At 35.7% G+C, this 20,765-nt stretch overlaps 1 protein-coding gene across 1 annotated transcript in view; it reads right to left on the reverse strand.

The window, feature by feature from the left end:
* VWA8 (von Willebrand factor A domain containing 8) overlaps positions 1-20,765 on the reverse strand; it is a 192,823-nt gene that overhangs the window by 132,956 nt on the left and 39,102 nt on the right. The window contains exons 9-14 of the mRNA XM_032186011.1: positions 19,537-19,641; positions 13,122-13,253; positions 11,045-11,179; positions 10,877-10,954; positions 4,679-4,839; positions 3,365-3,478 (exon numbers count right to left, since the gene is read on the reverse strand). Coding sequence (XP_032041902.1) covers positions 3,365-3,478; positions 4,679-4,839; positions 10,877-10,954; positions 11,045-11,179; positions 13,122-13,253; positions 19,537-19,641 — 725 coding nt within the window. The remainder of the gene's footprint in view (positions 1-3,364; positions 3,479-4,678; positions 4,840-10,876; positions 10,955-11,044; positions 11,180-13,121; positions 13,254-19,536; positions 19,642-20,765) is intronic.

Consider the following 20,765-nt stretch of genomic DNA (forward strand, 5'->3'; position numbering starts at 1 on the left):
CACACAAAAAAATGTTTACAGAAGTTTTATCTCCTTGTTTAAGAACAGTACTCCTTTTACCTATCAGGAAATAGCATTTTATGAATGGAACTTGAAAACTGACTTTCTATTAAAATCTGAGCCCCAGTAGTCTACTAAAAATCATCGTCAGCTGTTCTTTTCCATTATGAAAGATATATTTGTATGTATGGAACTTACAATCTGGCCACCTCATTTGTCAGTTTTTAATTGAGGCAACACAGAGGAACAGTTAGGTTTTTTGTATTTCATGTATTTCATGAATAACTGCAAGTAGTGCAGAAGAGAGAAACCCCACACCATTCTGTCTCATGCACACATGCACAGTAATGATGATCTTAATCAAAAAAAAAGAAAAAAAAAAGGAGCATATACCTCATGTACTCAGTTTCTCTTAGAGATAGCAGGAAGGTACCAGTTCGCTATCACAGCCACCTTCCAGTCCCTAATCAGTGCTTTTCCCCAAATCCTGCCCTCCCCTAATCTAATGATCTCCTAATGAGGCATTTGCCTTCTTTTCTTCAAATCCTGGTCCTTCAGAAATACTCCTTTTTATCTTATTCTTTCATCTCCTCCATTTATGACTATTTTTAGCTAACTCATTTAGGCCCTGCTTGACTGTTCAGAGACTTAAAAACTCTGTCAATGCACTTCCACTAAATCACTGCTGTGCCTCTCAGTATGTGTTTTCCTCTTCCACTGTTTCTCCTAAGAACTACCTTAACATGTGAGATCAGGTAGCTATTAAAACGTTAATAACAAAAGAAAAAAAATACTTTTGTTAACTCTAAAATATGTATTCTGTGTGCCAAACTTAAAGCATATATTGATTTCCAATATATAAATGAGAACTGAAGTCTGAGCAAGATTTAGGAGAGGAAAAAAAAAAAAAGACTTTTGGTTCAAATAAAAGTTGAAACCACTTTCCACAGGGAAATCCTTATTGGAAGAGTAACAGAAGTTTTCATGTGCCACTCAGCAAACAACCCAAATTAAGTCTCAGCAGAAAGAGGAATGACAATGTATATTCTGCAGGCCTTGGAAAGAGCAATTGTACTGAATTTACTTCAGTCCAATTCAGAAAATCTGGATAAATAAAACTCTTTCTGTGTAACTTTAGTATCAGAAACACAGTCGAAGCCATTATTACACAGCAAAACACACCGTATTTCTCATCAGTGTGGAAAGCAACTCCCAGTCATGTCTTGGAAGCAAGAAACTGCCCAGGATATTTGCTCATAAATTCAAGGTACAATGTATTCTATACACTATTTCCACAAGGCAATTTTTTGCAGGCGAATGATGGATGGTTTGTGCCTTCCTGTTTTCTTGCACTGATTAAATCAGCTGTCAGAACCCAGATAACATTTGATCAGAAGGTGTCTGGGAAGAACACCTCACTTTGCACAGCCATTCTGCGACACTGGAAGGTACCGAAGCTTACAGTGACAGGTAACTGCTGCTGAAAAGGAGGAATAGCAGGGAGGATTGCAGTGCTGGAATCAAAGAACAACTCCTGACATCACAGCCTGGAGCAAGTGAAAGGTAGTGATGTTTTCAGAATACATTATCAGACCAAAAACATTAGGTACAGGATCAGGTCCTGAAAAACCTTCAGTTCCTCAGGATCTGACCAGTACAGCACCCTCTGTACAGATGAGTGGTCCGCTGATACTGAAGACCACAGCCAAACCAAAGAAGCTGAAAGATTATTGCACTACTTTAACTTGTCTTCAGTAGAGTGAAGACAAGTCACCCCTCTTTTAGAATGAAAGCTCATGGTCAGTCAAATAGGTCATTTAGTTCTTACCAATCCACAATAACCTCTCTGTTGCAAAACATCAAAGTGGCTAGGTAAAAGCAATGCATTGTGATCTGAAGGCAAGAGGGACATTCTACTGAGGAACACCAAAAAGGACTCTTGGGGCCTCCAAAGTAGCAAAAAGCTGTGCACAATATTTCAGTAGATCTACACTGAAGTACAAAGTTGAACACAAAGTCGGGATGAAATGCCAAGATGGATCCTTAGAGATTTTTTTTGCTTCTCTTTTCAAAGTTTGGGCTTAAAATCCTTATGAACACTTCACTGATATATAGTTCTTTACTCATAAAACAAATGCTGGAAATGCCCATCTAGCTAGCCGTATGGCTGCAGCAGCCTGTATACAAGTAGCAACAAACAGGCTTAGATTACATCATATCTTCCAAAAAGTAAGCAAATAAATAAATGTGAAAGAAGACTTTAAATTTAAAATGAAGTTCTTAAAAAACAAAAAACAAACAAAAAAAAACAACACACACCCCCTCTCACAAAACTCAATGGTGCAGTATTTTAGATCAAAGGGGAACCAGAAATAGCAAAACAACTATGCAATAAAAGAAAAACTACTTTTTTAAAGTCGTAGTTCTAAAGGGTAGACTATGAAGAAGATCAAAGCAAAAAAATTGTACTGAGCATGACAATTAAGAGAAACAGGGGGTGGTACATATGAAGAGTTTGCGCATCACGAGTGCATCCCTACCAGAACTGAGAACGTCTCTGGAAAGCTTGGGAGCACACACATCTTGCAGTGTAAATGTGAGCACAGTCATCTGACACTTCAAATGTTTTTTTTCGGAGATTTGAGCCATTTAAAAAACACAGCACGTTTAGCTTCTTAGATACTGCTTATTTTGTATATGCCTGAATATTAGATTGCATTTGTCTTAGAGTACACTCTACAGTATCCTTCCCAGTAACTGCAGTTTGTCATCAGTGTTTGACTATATATCAGGAGTGGCAATCGGAGAGACCTTTTCTATCTGTGGAATGTTTTTAGCAGACAAGTGGAAGTGAAGAAACAAAAAGCATAAGCATAATGGGTCCCAACCCATCCTTAGGATTTCCTGCTCCATATTAGTTGTAAATTAAATACCAGCTTTCTAGTTAATGAAGAAAAAGGAAGTAACAAGCTATATTTAATTTCAGTTTAGCTTTATTTTCAGGTGCTGTTAATAAAATGTTCCAAAATTAAGACTTATATTCTTTTACATCTTTATTTTTATGTACTTACTATTTCTCTTCAATTTCTAGCCCCTCCTTGTTGAAGGATATTTACTGATTTTCTCTTAGTTTGAGCACTCTAAACAGGATATAATTTTCTCATGCCAAAAAAAAACAACAAACAACCAAACAACAAACCATCACGAGGAAACTGGCGTTTAAAGTATGCCCTCTTAGTGATTAAAAGGTATCATTTTAAGAGGGAAGCATTTTGCAAGATGTTTTTGTAATAAAATAAAGGAGATTAAGTGCTCTACAGGATGAAAAGCTGTTTGCATTCTATAGTCATAGCCAACACTTTACCTTTCCTGTAGTTTCTCATCAGTGATCTGTAATTCTTCTTTTACGTTCTGATACCTGTCTTCTCTTAATAATCTGGTGCCATCATAGAGGGTCAGTTCTCTGTCATGTATTAGTCTGTTTGAAAATAAAAGATAAGCTTTATCTAGCCTTTAATTTCCTTCTATAATGCTTATTTCAACCAATACTTTTTTAATAAAAAAAAAGCTACCTCAGTTAACACAGGTCATTATAAAAAAGAAGTTATAGCAGTTTAAGATGTATCCAGGTGTGAAGATAAAGTAATTTGCATTAGTAAATAGTTTCAATGCAAAGTCAGTTAGTAAACCTTGATTAAATAGAAAATAATGAGAAAATGAAAGAAAAAAAATCTTTCAAATTAAGTGATATTAAACAGCCATTTAGTCATACTGGTACCAAGTAATATACTTCTGGTTTGTTTCCTGAAGCAACATATTTCAATCGGTTTTAATGAGTAATATACATAGAGACACAGCTTTTTTTTTTTTTTTTTTTGTAATGCAGACATTGATTATATGTATGTAGATACAGCACATGCATGTCTTAGGAGAAAAATCAGAAGGTAAAGATAAACTGATTTAAAAAGAGAAAGAACAGGCTAGCATTCTTTCTTCTGCCTACTCTCCTCTGTATATATACAATAATCAAATTCATAAAATGTTTTTGCTACAACCTGCTTTTAAAGCTACTTATGTCCTGTAAGTTTATGAATGGCATTACACAACTCAGGTCAACAAAGTACAAGAAATATTTGACCTGATGTTACAGATTATTATTAATATAGTATCTGATATTACTACTTTTGCTTCTGGGAAGTTTAATTTATTTTTTTACTGAATTGTGAAATAATATTCCAAAGGAGTTCTTTTCAATCAAAATAAAGAATGCTTTTACATGTTACTAATGATTGCATTTTATTTAGCAGCAGAATGCATTCATAGTATTTTAAATATTTTCTGACATCTTGCATTTTCAAATCATTGTGCAAATACTACTAATTTTTAGATTTGATAAGTGTAGAGTAAAACCATTCTTCAATTCAGACTTACACACTGTATTTACAGAGAGCTGAGATTTTCTGTACTTTTAGACTTCTAAAGAACATAAAAGAATTGCTTCTGCTTTCATGTATGTAAAGACTGAATGTTATATGTTCTATCAAACTTGCTCATCTTGATTTTTACAGTATTCTGAAGTTATGAACTCATATTCACCAGAAGAAACTTAATTTCTCAATAGGCATGTGCTCAGTAAGCAGATGATGTGCATGCAACTTATCCATGCTTGTATCCTGACCTTTGAAGTACAGCTAGAGTGCCAGGGTTAATTCGATGAATGCCATCAAGAATAACAAGCTTTCCTTCCAGGGCAGCAGTAACAAGCGGGGATGGTCTCCAAGCAGTGTCCCCATTAGGAAGAGTATACCTCTGCTGTAGCAAATCTCTGGCTGTCATGTCCTGCCAATTCATCAGAAGAATATATTTATACTGTATTGCATTCTTCTACAGGTACCTGCTTTCTCTTTATAAAACTACATTCTGCTTTTCCTGACAATATACCCAAAGAAGATTAGCAGGAAATCTCCAATTACTTTTTGAAAGAGTATTAGAAACATGCACACACGCACACGAACATTCACACACTTGTTATGTTAAATAGTCTTTGAAAGTTCTAGGCTTGCCAGTATCACCTCATGGACCCCTCTGAAACTAGAAAAAAAGCCTTTTTTATTTTTATTTTATTTTTTTTTTTCCCTTTGCCTTAAATGTAATGGGAGCTCATGAGAACTTGTACAGTTTCGTGTACAGAAGGGGGCAGCAAGTTACACCTGGCGCAAACAGAAGTCATTCATTTTATATAGAAGAAATCACCTGAAGGAGCAAAGACTTCATCATTAATCCTAAAGTAACATCATAACACAAAAGAGCGTGACATTGTACTTCTTAGAAGAAAAGTACAGCGGAAGCTCGTCAGAGAAGAAAGGACAGGATAAGAAAGGAGCCAGTAACAAACACAATACCAAAAGTATGTAGAGCATCACAAAGTAAGACTTGGGGAATAAATTGCAACCAAAGACAAAATCTCGTATAGCCTCCAGTATAAATATTTTGAATGTTCCATTACAACAGGTATGCACTACAGCAACAAGGATGTAATAGCAATTTTGTGGCCTGAAAGATGAAATTCCTTCCTCAGTCTGTGCTGTGAACAGAACTTAACCTAAAATCAGATGAGAAAAATATTTGCTATTGTAGCTGTAGCTTTTGCATATGTCCTTTTCACAACTATAAACCCTCTGAAGAATAAAAATAGAATACATTACATCATATGGCCTGAATCATTTCCTCTTTCTGCATTTCCTTAAAAGCCTTAAAATAACGGGACAAAGTCTGATTCTTTCAGTATAATTTTTATAATTTAGAGCCTCACATTCAGATGCACAAAAACAGTGTTTTTATTATTATACTTCTGTTTTTTAATGCACTGTTTGTGCATTCTACTGTTCTATTAGTGACTTCGTAGACTAAGTAAGCCACTTTTAATGAAAGCCAGAGAAAAAATTAAGTATTTTTAGGACTTGTATCAGAAGTGTGTACTCTGTAGTTAGCAAATGCTGTATAAGTGAATATTCAACTAACACAACTTCTGACAATTCACCTCTACACGCATGAAACAGCATCCAATGTGAATTATCAGAAGCCTAATATGCTATGCACAATGTTGTCTATCTGTAATTCCAGCAGCTTGAGAACCATACGTTAGTTTTCTCAAGATAAACTCATAAGTGCATTTTGCTGCAAAAATATTTTTTGAAATAAAATGAATGTTTATATCTTTATTTAAATGGATCCATTAGGTTCAGTTTAGTGATGAACTGAAATGAAGCATCATTAACTTAACGCTTGCCCAAGCTCTGTAAGGGGTTTGTTTTCATACAATCATTAAGGTTGGAAAAGACCTCCAAGATCAAATACGTTTTTAATGGCAACGATTTACTGCTTCTATTTATTTACTCTAAATTTATTTTTAATACATAATATTATAAATATAATGTTATGAGATATAAAAAGATAATATTCTGCCACTAGAAATTCTTCCCTTTAGAGGGGAGATGACAGAAAGGTATGAATCACTTCCTCACCCAACCCCACTCCTCCACCACCACTTAAGCAAAGCAATTGCAAAATTATACTGCCTTATGAAACAAAATTTTTATTTTCATTTCTAACCGTCATTGTAACTCAGCATATGCTTTATTGCATTGGTTACTTTCTAAAATACCTCATATACCAGGAAAAAAGGAAGTTCAGGAGAGAACACAAGCAGGGTAACTGCTTTCCTCCCTTTTGCAGCTATAGCAATCCAAGCCTCCCATTTAGCCATTTTCTACGGTTCTCTGTGCTAATCATGTTCTTGGCAATTACGAGGTGAAAAAGCTCTGTTTCCTGCTTTTCATGCCAGTTTGGACTCACATTTTGTTAATATTTCTCAAATAAAAAATTGGAAGGAATTTGTAAAGAACAATTATGAAGTCATACCAAAAAAAAAGAAATCCTAGAAACAAAAACATCACAGTACACAAACACAAGTGATGTGCTTAAAAGATTGCTTTTGCTGTAGAAGAGAGAAAGGAAGAGCAAGTTGACGGAAAATTGTTGTAACATCACTTTGAATACTGCTTTTTTAGCCTTAAAAATTTAGGAGGAGAGATAAAAATAAAAGCAAAATGTTTTATTTTAAACAATTTAAAACAAAAGTTCTCTAGCTACAGTACACAAAACTAGCTGGCTGCTGCTTTTCATTTGCTGTTCCTTAACTGCAGTAGGAGAACTTAAAAACAAATCCTTCCTAATCAGGATGAGTTTCTTTGGCAAGAATTTGCCTATGTGGGATTGTATATAATCAGAAATCTGTATAAGGATGTCAAAGATCACGAATTAGACAGGAATTGTTCAGTGGGACAACTGTTAGGGATGATCTATGTGCTCAAAACATTTCGGAACCCTTGGTTTAGATACATTCAATTCTAACCTCACGACATAAAAGCTTTCGAGATTTTTCTGTGAAATCAATAGAAAGACCTAAGGCTCTTCACACTATTCAAATCAACTTTGGATGTAAAGGATGAATCAAACATTAGCACAATATGGTCTGTCTCAAAAGAGCCAGAAAGATATTTTTTGAAGTAAAATAGAGAAATCTGTTCCATTAAACTTCTCATAGCCTTCATTGTCAATTACTGTATCAATTAATATTTAACATTGCCCCTGTCATTAACCTATGCTACTACTTTGCTGTGCGAAGCCACTGATGTGTACAACAACACATCAAAACAACAACAAAAGCATCCTTAGAATATAACAGAAGATGCATGGCTTAGCTGCAATCATTTTTTACACATGGCTTCCTGTAAAAACTTCTGAGATTTTCTAAGATACTGCACATAGGAAATAGATAGACGCATAGAGGCACATTTGGACATTATGTAGTCATGTCTACGTCTACACAATTTATAATTTATACCAAAAATATAAAAATATTTTATAAAAATATAAATTCTAATTTATACCAAATGCTGAGCTCACAAATATTAATTTTCTTTCGCCTTAGCAATGATGTTTCGTATCACCAAAAAGCCTCTATGAAAACCCTCTGCCCTTTTAACTCGATTAAATCCTGGTGAAACCAAAGGAAAGGTTCACTTCAGTAGAAAGTGCTTCAAATCCCTGACCTAGATTTTATTTCAGTACGAATTACAGACCCTTTGAAGGAAAGACATTTAGTGAGTAACTAATTTCTTCAGCAACTCTTCCTCCTATCATGCATCTCCAAAAAGGAAGTCTTCTGCTCCTATTCAGTGAAGCCATACTAATTAAAGGTAGGATGTTGAAAGATAGTGGCCATATTTTTAAGCTTGTAGGACCAAATAATTGCCTAATTTTGCTGGTGAGTACCCAATACCACACCGTGTACAAAAAACAAGGGTTAGGGTGTGTTTGTCCTTAAATGGATTTGTCAAGATGCAAAAGTTCTTTTCCTGAGGAGATTTAAAAATATGTTTACGTGGATAAGTGCAGGGAGAAGTACAACACAGTTCTCACCCAGAAGTTATGCACCTGTCTTAACATACAACTGTACACGAGGTAACAGGTGCTGCTGGGAAGCCAAATGTATTACCACGAACACAACCTAGCACTGATGGGTTGTGTAGCTTTGGATCCCAAATGTGCTCACAGCTGGGCAGGTTAAGGCATAAGAAAAGAGCTCCATTTATACAGACCATTTCAGTGTCTGCATCTTTTTAAGCTAAAGGCATTCTTGGGGAAGGAAAAGCATTGGGATCCTGTCTGGAGAGGTTCTCACCATTTCAAGAAAACATAAAATGGACTTTTTCTTCTTTCATCACCATTAATCTCTCTCTTTTCTGTTCTTTTTTGCCTGTTTCAACCCCTCAGTGTCACCACCCCTTTTTGTCAGCGTCTCTTCTCTCCCTACATGCCATTGCAAATCCAGATCAGCTTCTGTTTCCTCCTTTGAAGGTCTCCATGCTGCCCAGGAAAAAATTAAATAAGCAAAGGACAGGGAAGAAAGAGACCAATATATTGCGTTACATCTCAGACTAGCGTTCCCCTACATTATTGCCTATTATCACTTATGACTGCAAGCCCTTTTGCAGTCATATTTGGTGCATTTTGGCTCCCAAGGTCATGGAATACCCCTGACTTCATATTTTATTTGAGAGTAGTTTCATTACTCAAGGTTATAAAGAAAACCTTACATGTATGATCCCTACTGTAAAAATCAAATTCAGTCACTCCACTTTTCAATCTCTTTTTTTTTTTTTTTCTATTTATGTCATGAGGTTGTAGTTCACCAAGATCTAAGACTGAACAACACTCTCCAAACAAGTACCAAGTGACCGCTGCCTACAGGAGATCACTGTTAAGCAGGACAGACCTCAGGGTTTTCAAAAAACTCTGGTGCTGTGAGACAGTCTGAAGTGTTGTCTGGATGAAACCAAGGGGAAAAAACCCTAAATGTAGAGCATGCCCACCACTCCGAGACAACTGACAGCTCCAAAAAACTTAATTCCCTTAATCTGTACGCCCAATCTGTCTAGAACCGTTCCTGCTTTTTCTATCTTTGTAAATACTAAACTTTAAATTTTACTCAGTAAAAACGTTTACTCTGCCATTACCTTTTCAGCTACTGTAAATTTCTTCCTCCAACTCAGCTACAGTAAGATAATCTTGTCACCACCTTCAAAGCTCACGGAGGAGGCCCTTTCCTCATCATTTTATCCCATAACTGCCATTCTAAGGCAACTAAGCCAGTGTGTCTCATGAAAAATATAAACACGTCTCTCCAAAATTCATTTTTAAAGCTACATCTATACTAAGGCCCCTTCCACAACATAAATAAATTAGGAACAGATAGGCTAAGAGCTTGAAGATTACTGTTTGTTTGCTATAGCACTGACAAATAATGAGCACCATTAATATTAATTCAATGTAATATGTGTATATCACATGTAAACACCATCTTCTCTACTGCAGTGCAGTCCCACCACAACTGTAATCATCAGGCTAAGCAAAAATGCAGAAAAAAAAAAGGAAAGGCACAGAAATTACAATATTGTTTTAAATTCCACGTGATATGCATCAGAAAAAACAAACTTGTAAGAGGACACAGACAGGAGAAGAAACTAAAAAAAAAAAAAGAAGATTAAACCTACAGAATGTGAAAAATAAAAAATTCCTGAGAAGGATTTAAAAGAAGCTGTCTTCTGTAACAATAAAAATAGTTTTAATCATGGTGATACATTATAAAATTAAATAGTATAAGGGAAAAAAAAAAAAAAAGTATAGGTATTCTAGAGAATTGCAATATACATGAATTACAAGGGGTCACCACTCTGGTCTAAAGGCAGGAAACATACTTCAAAAGGAGAAAAAAAGATCTGAAAAGGAGAAGATACAGAGGACAAAGTTTTCTTTATGACACTCAGTCATGCCAAATCACAAAACGAAATGTCAGTTCTCTGTGGCTAACAGAAAGATCACTGTGATAAATAAACAAAACATAAGTAGAATCATTTAAGTTATGTATCTTTCTTTTGTATTCCCAATGAAGTCAAAAAAATTAAAGTAAAACAGTATCGGGGCTAATTTATACGTAATAATGTTGAATTAATATTTTTATATATATTAATATATGTAAGCATCAATAGTACCCCCCCTCTGTTTAGGTCTACAATAAAATGGGATTATTTTAGATGAGCATTCTAACCAATTAAAAAATGCTCTAAAATGATCATAAAACTTTGCTATCTTTGAAGTCTTTTCTATCCTCTTTTATTTTTAAATGTGTATTGGTGATTATCAGTGATTTTAAAAGCTGCAGCTGTATATGAAGATGACATTACACAGAGAATCTGTGCGTTGTATTTTGGATCATATTTACAGCATGATCATCAACCAATAGTTTACTTACCTGATACAGCATGATTGGTTCTACGCTGTATCCTAGTATATCAGCAAATTCGTTAGCGATAACTGTTTTGCCACAGCCCTAAAGAGTTAATAAATAAATAGATAAATAAATAAGATTTCATTGTAAGGAACATGTGGAAAGGAGGGAAAAATAAATTTAAATTCTTACTTTTCCTCCAATTAAACACATATCTTTAACCATGTGGGATTGCATCATTTCTGCCAACAGCTGATCATGGCTGGAAGTCCTTACGAAAGCTTCTGATTGAGAATGCTGTTTTAACATCCCGGTCCCAGCTGGAACCTATAAGGAAAACAAAACAAAACAAAACGCTAAATAAGCTATATTGTGATAGCTCTAGGATTGAGTGAGGACTGAGTTACACTTTTCCAAAAATACTGTAATATTTTGCAGATGATGGTCATTATCAAACCTAAAGCTTTTGTTGAAAAAAAAAAAAAAAAGTTGTATAATTTGTAATAAACAACTTCCTCTACATCTCCTACTCCCACTCTTAATGGAAAACAAAACAACAAATCAAAACAAGAAAACAAAAACATGAACCGATTCAATTATGGTACTGGGGTGTGCAAAGAACTTGAGGCTGCTTATCCTGGAGACAAAATATTAGAATCACTGGTATTTATTGCTTGTCAGAGAAAAACAAATGGGAAGGAAAAATTTGAAAAAAAAATCTGAAGGGGCTACAGAACTTTGGAGAGCAAAAATATTCAATTATCTTCCACATTAAGACACTCGCTCTGCCTCTCGTTCTACTGGGAATTGTTTCATCTTCAAACTCCTACTGTCCTCCTGTTCCCAAAGAGACACTGTGCAGACATATTTTCAGAAGGCATCATTTACATGTCAGATGAAAGCAAAAACCTTCCCCTCAGAAAAAGTCCAATCAGATCCTTACAGATTTAAATTTTTCTGACAAATTCCTCTTTGCTGCTCTTCCCCTTTTCATTGTCATGGTACAAACTCTCTGAAGATATTCCTCACCAATGTTAAAACAATCTCTTTGTAACTCCCACTAATTCACCTTCTTTTAGAGACTCTCCAGCCTCCAGATTCAACATTAAATTCAAGTTCTTAGATCAGTGTCTGTTTCCTGAATAGAACCTCATTTCACCACCTAGCGGGTCATAAACTTCTTCGGAAGAAACTCAAACTAATCATATTTGATGTGATTACTTTTGTTCCATTTTCCCAACATCCTGTGTCAGAACATTACCAAGCACTCATTAGATTTTATTTGAAGTATAGACAGACTATTGCTATATTAAAGAAAAAAGGGAAAGCAGCACCAAGAGCATCACAAGTACTCTATTATTCTAAATTACTTGCTTTTTTATTGCATTAGAGATTTTCCTTTCATCCATTTTTCAGCACTTGCTTTATCATGATATACTTAAACTTGTACTTTCCTACATGTGACTCATTTATATAAAAATAAAATATTTCTTATCCATAATCTTATTGCTTATCAACATGCTCTAATAAATCATAAAATCAGAGAACAGTTGAAGTTGGAAGGGACCTCTTGAGATCATCTAGTCAAACCCACCTGCTCAAGTATGCACAGCATCATGTCCAGGCAAGTTTTGAGTATCTCAAGAAAAGGAAATTCTACAACCTCTCCGGGCAACCTGTTCCAGTGTGCCACCACCCTCAGAGTAAATACGTTTTTCCTCATATTCAAATCGAACTTCCTGTGTTTGAGCGTGTGCACATTGCTTCTTGTCCTTACACAGGGCACTAGTCAGACCCCATCGCCTTGACACCATCTCTTCAGACATCTATATACACCGATAAAATCCCTTCTCAGTCTTCTCGTCTCCAGGCTAACCAGGCCCAGCTCTCTCAGCCTTTCCTCATAAGAGAGATGCTCCAGTTCCCTAATCATCTCCATAGCCCTCAGCTGGGCTCTCCTGTGGCTCCATGTCCCTCTTGGACTGGGGAGCCCAGAACTGGACACAGTACTCCAGGTGTGGCCTTACCAGGGCTGAGCAGAAGCAGGAGCATAACTTCTCTTGTCTGGCTGCCCATACTCTTTCTAAGGCATCTCAAGGATACCACTGGCCTTCTTGGACACAAGGGCACGTATAAAATGAAATAAAATGTTACACTACCAAAAATTAAATATTCAGTGCAAATGAGTTTCAGTACCAAGTGTAACTGTTAAATTCCTGAGTAAGTTTATGATAACAAAATAGAGTTTTATGAATATATGAATTCTTACCTGGAATGTCACTTCCTTTTCACCGATCTGGACCGTTACATCAGCCTTGAAGGGTTTGTTTCCTGGCACACTTTCTACTTTTGTAATCCTTCTTGGGCGCAAATGGCTTTTTGAGTCTTGAAGCTCAAAACGCTGTAAAAATAGAGGTTTGGAGGAATTAATTATTAAATACAATTTTCTTGTTTAAATCTGGTACTTCCAATAACAGGGTCAGAAACATACTCAATATTAATTTCCTGTGAAGTCCTAAATCCATTTACTTAAACTTCACTTTACTTCACGTACCTGTGTTCACTTTCTTGACAGCCTATATATTTTACATATTCATTAAAACCGAACCAAAAAGACCTACCATTTACTTATTCTGACTGTAATGACAGATGTAAATTTAAAATGACATACAGAGACTTTGCAGTCTTATTCAGACTGAAATTATAAGAGAAATGGATGATAGACTTTAGCAAATGCAATAATAGAACACCTACCTTTGCAGGCCATTATAACCAACTGCAGATTTCAATTTCTGGCTGCCAATAAAAATAACCATCAAACATTACATTTATGTAGCCCCGCAGCCTTATCACATGGCAAAAACTGAGGATAACCTGTACAAATTAAGCCTTCACAGCATGTTCTTGGTATAACAAAGATAAAGAAATAGACTTTTGTCTTCCCAATCTCCTTTTGAGCATTGTACTGTATTTTATGCTGTATAGAGAAAGCATGAAAACCATTTAAAAAATCCTATAAAAAGTCTATTTTGTTGTGAAGGGGAAGTCATTATCAGGGGGGCTCAAGCACCAAAATACCCCACTAAAACTACCAAAGGCTCGGTGCCTTTTTATTCAACAGAGTGAAAGCTGAAACAACAGGAGAAAAAGAAGTATCAGTCCAACTCCTTAGAAGAAAAGTTAAACAGAAGTCACTAAAGTGAAATAATTCTTTAAAAGTATGTGGTTTTATTACTACCAGTATTCACAGCACTGCCTATTAAAGTTTAGAAAGAAAACTGAAATGCATTCATACAGACACTTTGGCTCTTCATCAGTTTGTAAATTTCCACTCTGGAGCAAAAGCCGATATAAATTTCCAGTTTAAACTTGAGTTTAAGGTACATTTACTTTAGCGAAAGACTGCCCCAAACTGTATTTTTAGTATAACAGCTTCAGATGCCATTAAATATTTATACAGCAGCAGCAAAAACGAATGCCTGAATCATAGTAGTACCTCATCCTGTGATTCGAAGAAATGCGCAAACTATGGTTCTGTGAAACGAACTGCAGATGTTCTCACTCTCACGTTCATTAGGAAATTTTAATATTCTTGGTAATTTAATGGCATTTTGGATGGGGTCAAATCTGCTTGTACACAAAACCACAAACTGTACATTAAAATCCCCTACTCAGATACCAACAGAAGAAATAACTGAGCAAGCTGTAAGGTTATCTGTATCAGCAGCCTCTGTGTCAATCAGTGATGATGTGGAGACAGCAGTGGGAGATCTGGCACATAAAGGTCTTGGGAGTCTAAAATTCTGAAGGTGATTTTATGTATTTATTAATGTTGTTGAGGGTCCTACAGCTCATCTTTCAGACCCCAGAGCAGGGTCAAAAATTGAAAGATAGCTGTCATTCTCTGCAGATCTTTACTGAATTTGTGTGACACATTTGAATCATCACTTTTTAGCACAGAGATGCCGCTGAACTGGATAATTTAGTAATTAAATAAATTACCACATTTACACCTGGACAGGAGAAGCAAACAAACAAGACAACTCTTTGTGGCTTTCAGGATGCAACAGACCTCTGCCGTAGTTCTTTTAGAATTACAATAGCTAGATATGGAATCAGAAAGTGGCATGAAATGGATGTACAGCACATCGAGTTTGTCTGAGCAGGAAATGACTTCCTCTATATAGAATCCAAGTTGATAGTTGCAAAGGAAAAAATGTTTGTGGCTTGGAAGGACAACTATTGAGTACATTCAGTATCAGTAAGTTTGGGATACACTTACTTGGAGAACCAGAAATGGGCAGCCGCATTGCCTCAGACTCAAGAGGAAAGAAAAAAAAAAAAAAGAACAAACTAGCCACCTAAAACAAGAGAAGAGGTTTGGCAGTCCGCAACCATCAGGCCACATTCTGCATGCCTAGAAACATATGAGAATAGGCATGCTACGAAAATCAAAACAAGGAATAAGAGGAGTTCTGAACTCTTGGAAGCATCTAGTGATCAGTACTATCTCAGAAGGGAAACTGCAAAGAATACTCTGGTGCTCCACCTGGTCAAAGGAAGAGAGAGGTTAAATGAGACATATTTGCAGATAGCCACTCTGTTGAACCCACAGGACAGCAAAGCTGTTCAAAAAGAGATGTGCAGGCATCCAGAAGCAACTGATCTTTGCTGAAGATTCTCTTCACCGGAGGGAAAAAGTTTTTTTCAAGCAAGAAGGAGACTGAACTGTTTTACAAGCAAACTCTGAACTGCAAGCATAAGATAGGATAGATGGGGAAAGTCTGAAGGAGAGGTTCCACTGCAATGGTATGTATTGGCACCAAGAGCATTCATTAATGCAAAAACCCAAAGATTATAAATGACTGGGGGAGGAGAGGGGCTTGTCACGTAGAGGGATAGAACAGAAACAATTCCTTCCTTAGACGACAATTTGCAACAGAAAGATCTTAGACTGAGCAGAACAAGAAAAACAATTCCAAGTTTCTGAAGGATTGGTCCACTCTCCGTGAGAGAGTACCTCTTTAGTTTGAAGGGGTTCCCTACTGTGAAGCAGGGAAACAGATTTCGAGGAAGAGGTCAGGCAACGTTAAAGAGGATGTGCAAAGAAAAAAATGAAAACAAAAAAGAAAAAACGAGTCAAAGGGAATAAACAAGCTCATACCTGATATAAGATTAAGACCCTAAATGCAAAATTAATCAGTACATGAAACCATTAAGAAAAATTCTAGATGGTTCTTAGAGCAAAGTTAAACACTTGGACAGTAAACTAAAAGGGATCTGCTGCTCATTTAGTAAAACAAATCCCATCTATGTGTTGTTTCTGAAATCTAATAGGAGGATTCTCTTCATTGGAAGTTTTTTAAAAAATAAAATAAAACAGTGGATGTTTCCTATACAGTAAAAAAGCAACCCTGCAAAAGGCATGTGAGAATTAAAAAGTCAAAACACGAATCCCAGATGAACCTGAAGTAAAATACTGAAAACTTATTGAACAATGAAGAAATGAATACAGAACAGCTGCAGCCTCTTGTGAGCCACCCAACTCAACTGCCATACAGATGACCAATTCTATAAATGCCTATCAATAATAGCACCTAGGGAAGAAAACTTCATGACTGTGAGAGACCATCATATGTACTTAAGCTCACTGTTCAGGAATGTTTCACTGAAGGCTGTTTTCCTTGAAGCTGGTGATTTATCAACATCTAAATCTTCTAAAGGAAAAGCTTAGGTTATATAACTTCTTGACTTATTTCTCAGAATTGCATTTCAAATGTTCATCTGTCAGTCAAAATAATTTGTCATGCCAGTATTTCATGTATAGAATAATTTTTAAAGGCCAAAATTCAAATCAAGTCATGCTTTCCTTTGTAAGAGCTCCTACATTTAAAATCTTCTTTCAGAATAGAAATTGATGCAGTTTCCCAAATGCAGTGACTTCATATATGGGTACCCAAAGGCACATCATTCTCAAATCTGTTTTGGTATATTTGTCCTGTTTATCACAAATTAATAATCTAATGAATAACGAATGTTGCCAACTACAGTCCTTGTACAAACGACCTTTATAAGCAGCTCTCATGATCACTGCTGATGCTGGATTAGTGTGCAATCAAGGAACACTTTATTCAACACAAACTAGTTTGACACAAGGAGCCACATTTACATTATACGAAAAAGTTGGCAGACAGATAGCCTGAATTAAACCTACGACAAGTTTAACTCCATCCAGATCCACTCAACAAGAGATTTGCATTTCAAAGGATCTTTATGCTTCCGAGACTAATTCTGTAACAAATTAATTTTAATCGCAGGGAAGGTGTAAGTCAATAGTTCATATTAATTGACAATCAAGAGTTAGAATTATGAGAAATACCCAGGACGTGGTGGAGTCCCAGTGAACAAGAAGGCATATATGGAAAAGATTTACCTAAGATGAAGATTATGGTTGGGAAGACAGTGCGTGGTGGATAGAAAATCTTCCAGAAACATACGCAGGTTCTAACAGCTGCCAGAAGTTGCTGTTCAGCCTAACTGCCATCTACCTCACTTCTCATCTTTGGCTGCTGACTGAAACAGGCAATATCCTGAAAATAAGATTCATTAGCAGGGAGATCACTACTTCCCCATGTCTGTCTCCAACTCAGATGTCTAAACTTTACATTTTGAAATGTATATGAAATTTGATTTTGTTTTCTTTAAACATTAGGTAATGTTAAACAGTGATTCAGTCCTCACAAATCAACTTATCAACTGCAAATACATTTCAAGTATACCATTTTTCAACTCTCAATCCTTCCTAGCTAAAATTAATATTCCCCAACTGTATCCTGTTACACAGAAAAAACAGTTTTCAGTGGCAAACATTAGCTGGATGCTTTTTGGAAATCTGTAGGAGGGTAGAATAATAAATCACCTTGCTTCTGCCAGACTCCTCTCCCTTACATTTCTTGTGGGATGGAAAAAAATCATTTCTTATTCATGTTTAATACAGTTCTGGCACTGCTACTGCTAAAATATCATTATAAACAGGAGTTCCTCAGTACAACCAGCTATTTTCTGCATTTTTTAAGATTCTCTGCTTAGCGCTATATGTTGTGTGCGAACAGAATAATATTCTATTATATGGACGTGGTGATATAAAGGGACAAGCTTGTAAAACTAATGCTGAGGAAGAATATCCAAAAAATTGAAAATTAACACAGAGATGTTCAAGTGATAAGGAGGTGTTTAACAGTAGACAGTCACTGAATAAGATTTTACTATTCAAATCCACCTGTCTTACAATGGAAGCAAAAGCACACGCAACACAAAATTCATTAAAAGTAATGGAAAACGAAAGAGGCTGATGGTACAGAATATTAAGACATGCACTATGTATAATTGATAGAGGAAACATAACACAAAAAATGTCAAATAAAGGCATATTGAGAACAGGAGTGACTGTTACTGCTTTGTTAACAGACAGAAATCTGCATTTCCATCCAGATCCTGGTTCTTGCAGGCAATTTCATTCACCCTGAAATGTGCTGGACGGGCAACACCACATGACACACTCAATCAAGATTTCTGAAGGTTTCCTGGAATAGCTTCTTAACACAGGTGCTGCAGTGGCCATGCACAGTGATGCACAGATGGCTCTGCTAATCACAAACAAGGAGCAGATCCTGCAGTTCAGGGAACGAGACCGGCTTGTTCAGGGAAGTGACAGGTATGATCCCACAGGGAAGGGCTCTGAAGGCCTGTGAAAACTAGCAGGATCTCCTTCAAACGCAAGGACTGTCCATCCCGAAACTCATGAAAATGAGCAAATCAGCCTGGCTACACAGGGAACACAGAACTAAGCTCCCATGCCAAAAGGCAGTATTCAGGAAATGGCAGCAGGGAGAGACTACAATCATTTCCCTGACACATGGGCATGGTTTCAGGAAAAACAGCTACTAAGCTACTAAGACCACTAAGTCAAGCATTTCTAAATATGCAGGTACAAATAACTTCTATTTTTCATGACTGAAAAAACTGGGTAAGATGCTCTAGGCTGCAAATGTTAATTTGCAGTAACTCCTTACAATGCATTCAAAAATTTGCTAAATTTTTGAAAGAAGGAATAGAAAAACCCAGCCTAATTACATTTGATAAGCTATTATTATCAAGCATGGCCAAAACAACACCACATCTGATCAAAAACAAACAGTAAAAGGCTAATACAGACTAAAACCAGACAATATAACCTTTAACCATGCTATACGAAATGCGTTTTTCGTCACATCATCTCTTTTTTTTATTTTATTATCTCCTCATAAAGGTCACAGGCAAAAGGCATTTTTTAAGCATTTGACTACCTTAACCATGTAAATAGCTACTTTCAAATTAAACAAGCACTTCTGTATTTTATGTAGTCTTTAACTGAGGTCTAAATATTCTATACAACATTGAGAGTTCACCTATCACTATAATGGAATCTATGAGCTTATGTTTTTTTGTTTGCCTTGTTGTGTTTTTTTTTTTTTTTTGTTTTTTTTTTTTTTTTTTAATTAGCATCAGCAATAATGTAACCATTTAGATTACTTGTTTTTGTTTGTTTCTTTTGTTTTTTCAAACTGAGCTAATGAAGAAGCATTAGTCAGGAGAATGACTGTCATAATCCATCTTTTCCTGGAATTACAATATGCAATACTTACTTTTAGTGCATCTTTGACTGCAGTCCTGCCTTCCTTTCCAAGGAAAACATTATAGGGGTAAAGCCGTTCAACAATATGCTGGACTGACATCATAGGAAAGGAATCCTAATTCAAATTAAAAATACAAACAAAAAGAAAAAAGATTGGCTATTTCTTTATCAGCTATTAACCTCAAAATCCAATATAGTGCTAAGCTTAAAATAAAAATCTAAGGGCAATAAACAAATGACTACCACATCCTGTAGTTGCTCAGATGTCAACGTACGCATTTTGCTTGTTCAATTCATTATAACGTAAATGTCTAAAATAGGTTAGGTAAACTATGACCCAAAAATTACTTTCTCTCCTGTTCATAAATGGAAGCTGTAGTGACTAGCTCAGACATGTAAAGCCATTTCAGATTAGGAGAAACAAATCCCACCACATGTAACTGAGTTTCATAGTATCACTAGAAAAGATTCTGTATGACAAGAAATCTGTATTACAGTAATCTTCTATTCATTCACAGCAATTTCTAGTATTGAATTCTAATTCAATTATACTATACAGATTCTGCTTAACAAATCAATTCCTAGAAGATTCTGAACCATTGATCAAAATTTGGCTTGCTTTGAAGTGAGTTACAAAGTATGCTTGCATAAAAAAATGAAAACAATGTTTCACACCTCCTTGCTCATTATAAGTAGCAATTCTTCCCTCTGTTAACTGAACTAGACAAATATTCCAGTTATTTTGCCACAGTAATAGTGAAAGAAATGAAAGTACTTTTATGAATAGTCAAGAAACATACACACAAATCCTTTCATGGTGGAAAAAGGTGCTTCAAAATTGCTGAAGTAATGCCTGACCGTTTGTTTTCCAGAAGACTTGAAAATTGTTAAGGACTAAATGTGGGCAACACCAGTGGAAAAACAGTTAGTCAGTGGACTGAAATAAGTATTGTAACTCAAATAAAATCAACCAATTTTCAATTACAAACTTGGATTACACAAACATTCAACCAAAGAGGAGAAGAGTTGCTCAGAAATGAAATAAGGAGATGCATATTTTATGAAATGCATAATTCAATTCATACTTACAATCAGTAATACTATTTATAATGTTCCATATTAAAAAAGCATTAGTAAAAATAAATGATTTAAGGGCGTTGTAGTAAATGTGTTGCCTGAAGGATCAGAGAGCCCGCTATTACATTTTAAAAGTGCTTTATATAGATAGAAAACATAACA

Source organism: Aythya fuligula, chromosome 1, assembly GCF_009819795.1.
Source record: "Aythya fuligula isolate bAytFul2 chromosome 1, bAytFul2.pri, whole genome shotgun sequence".
Taxonomy (NCBI): Eukaryota; Metazoa; Chordata; class Aves; order Anseriformes; family Anatidae; genus Aythya; species Aythya fuligula.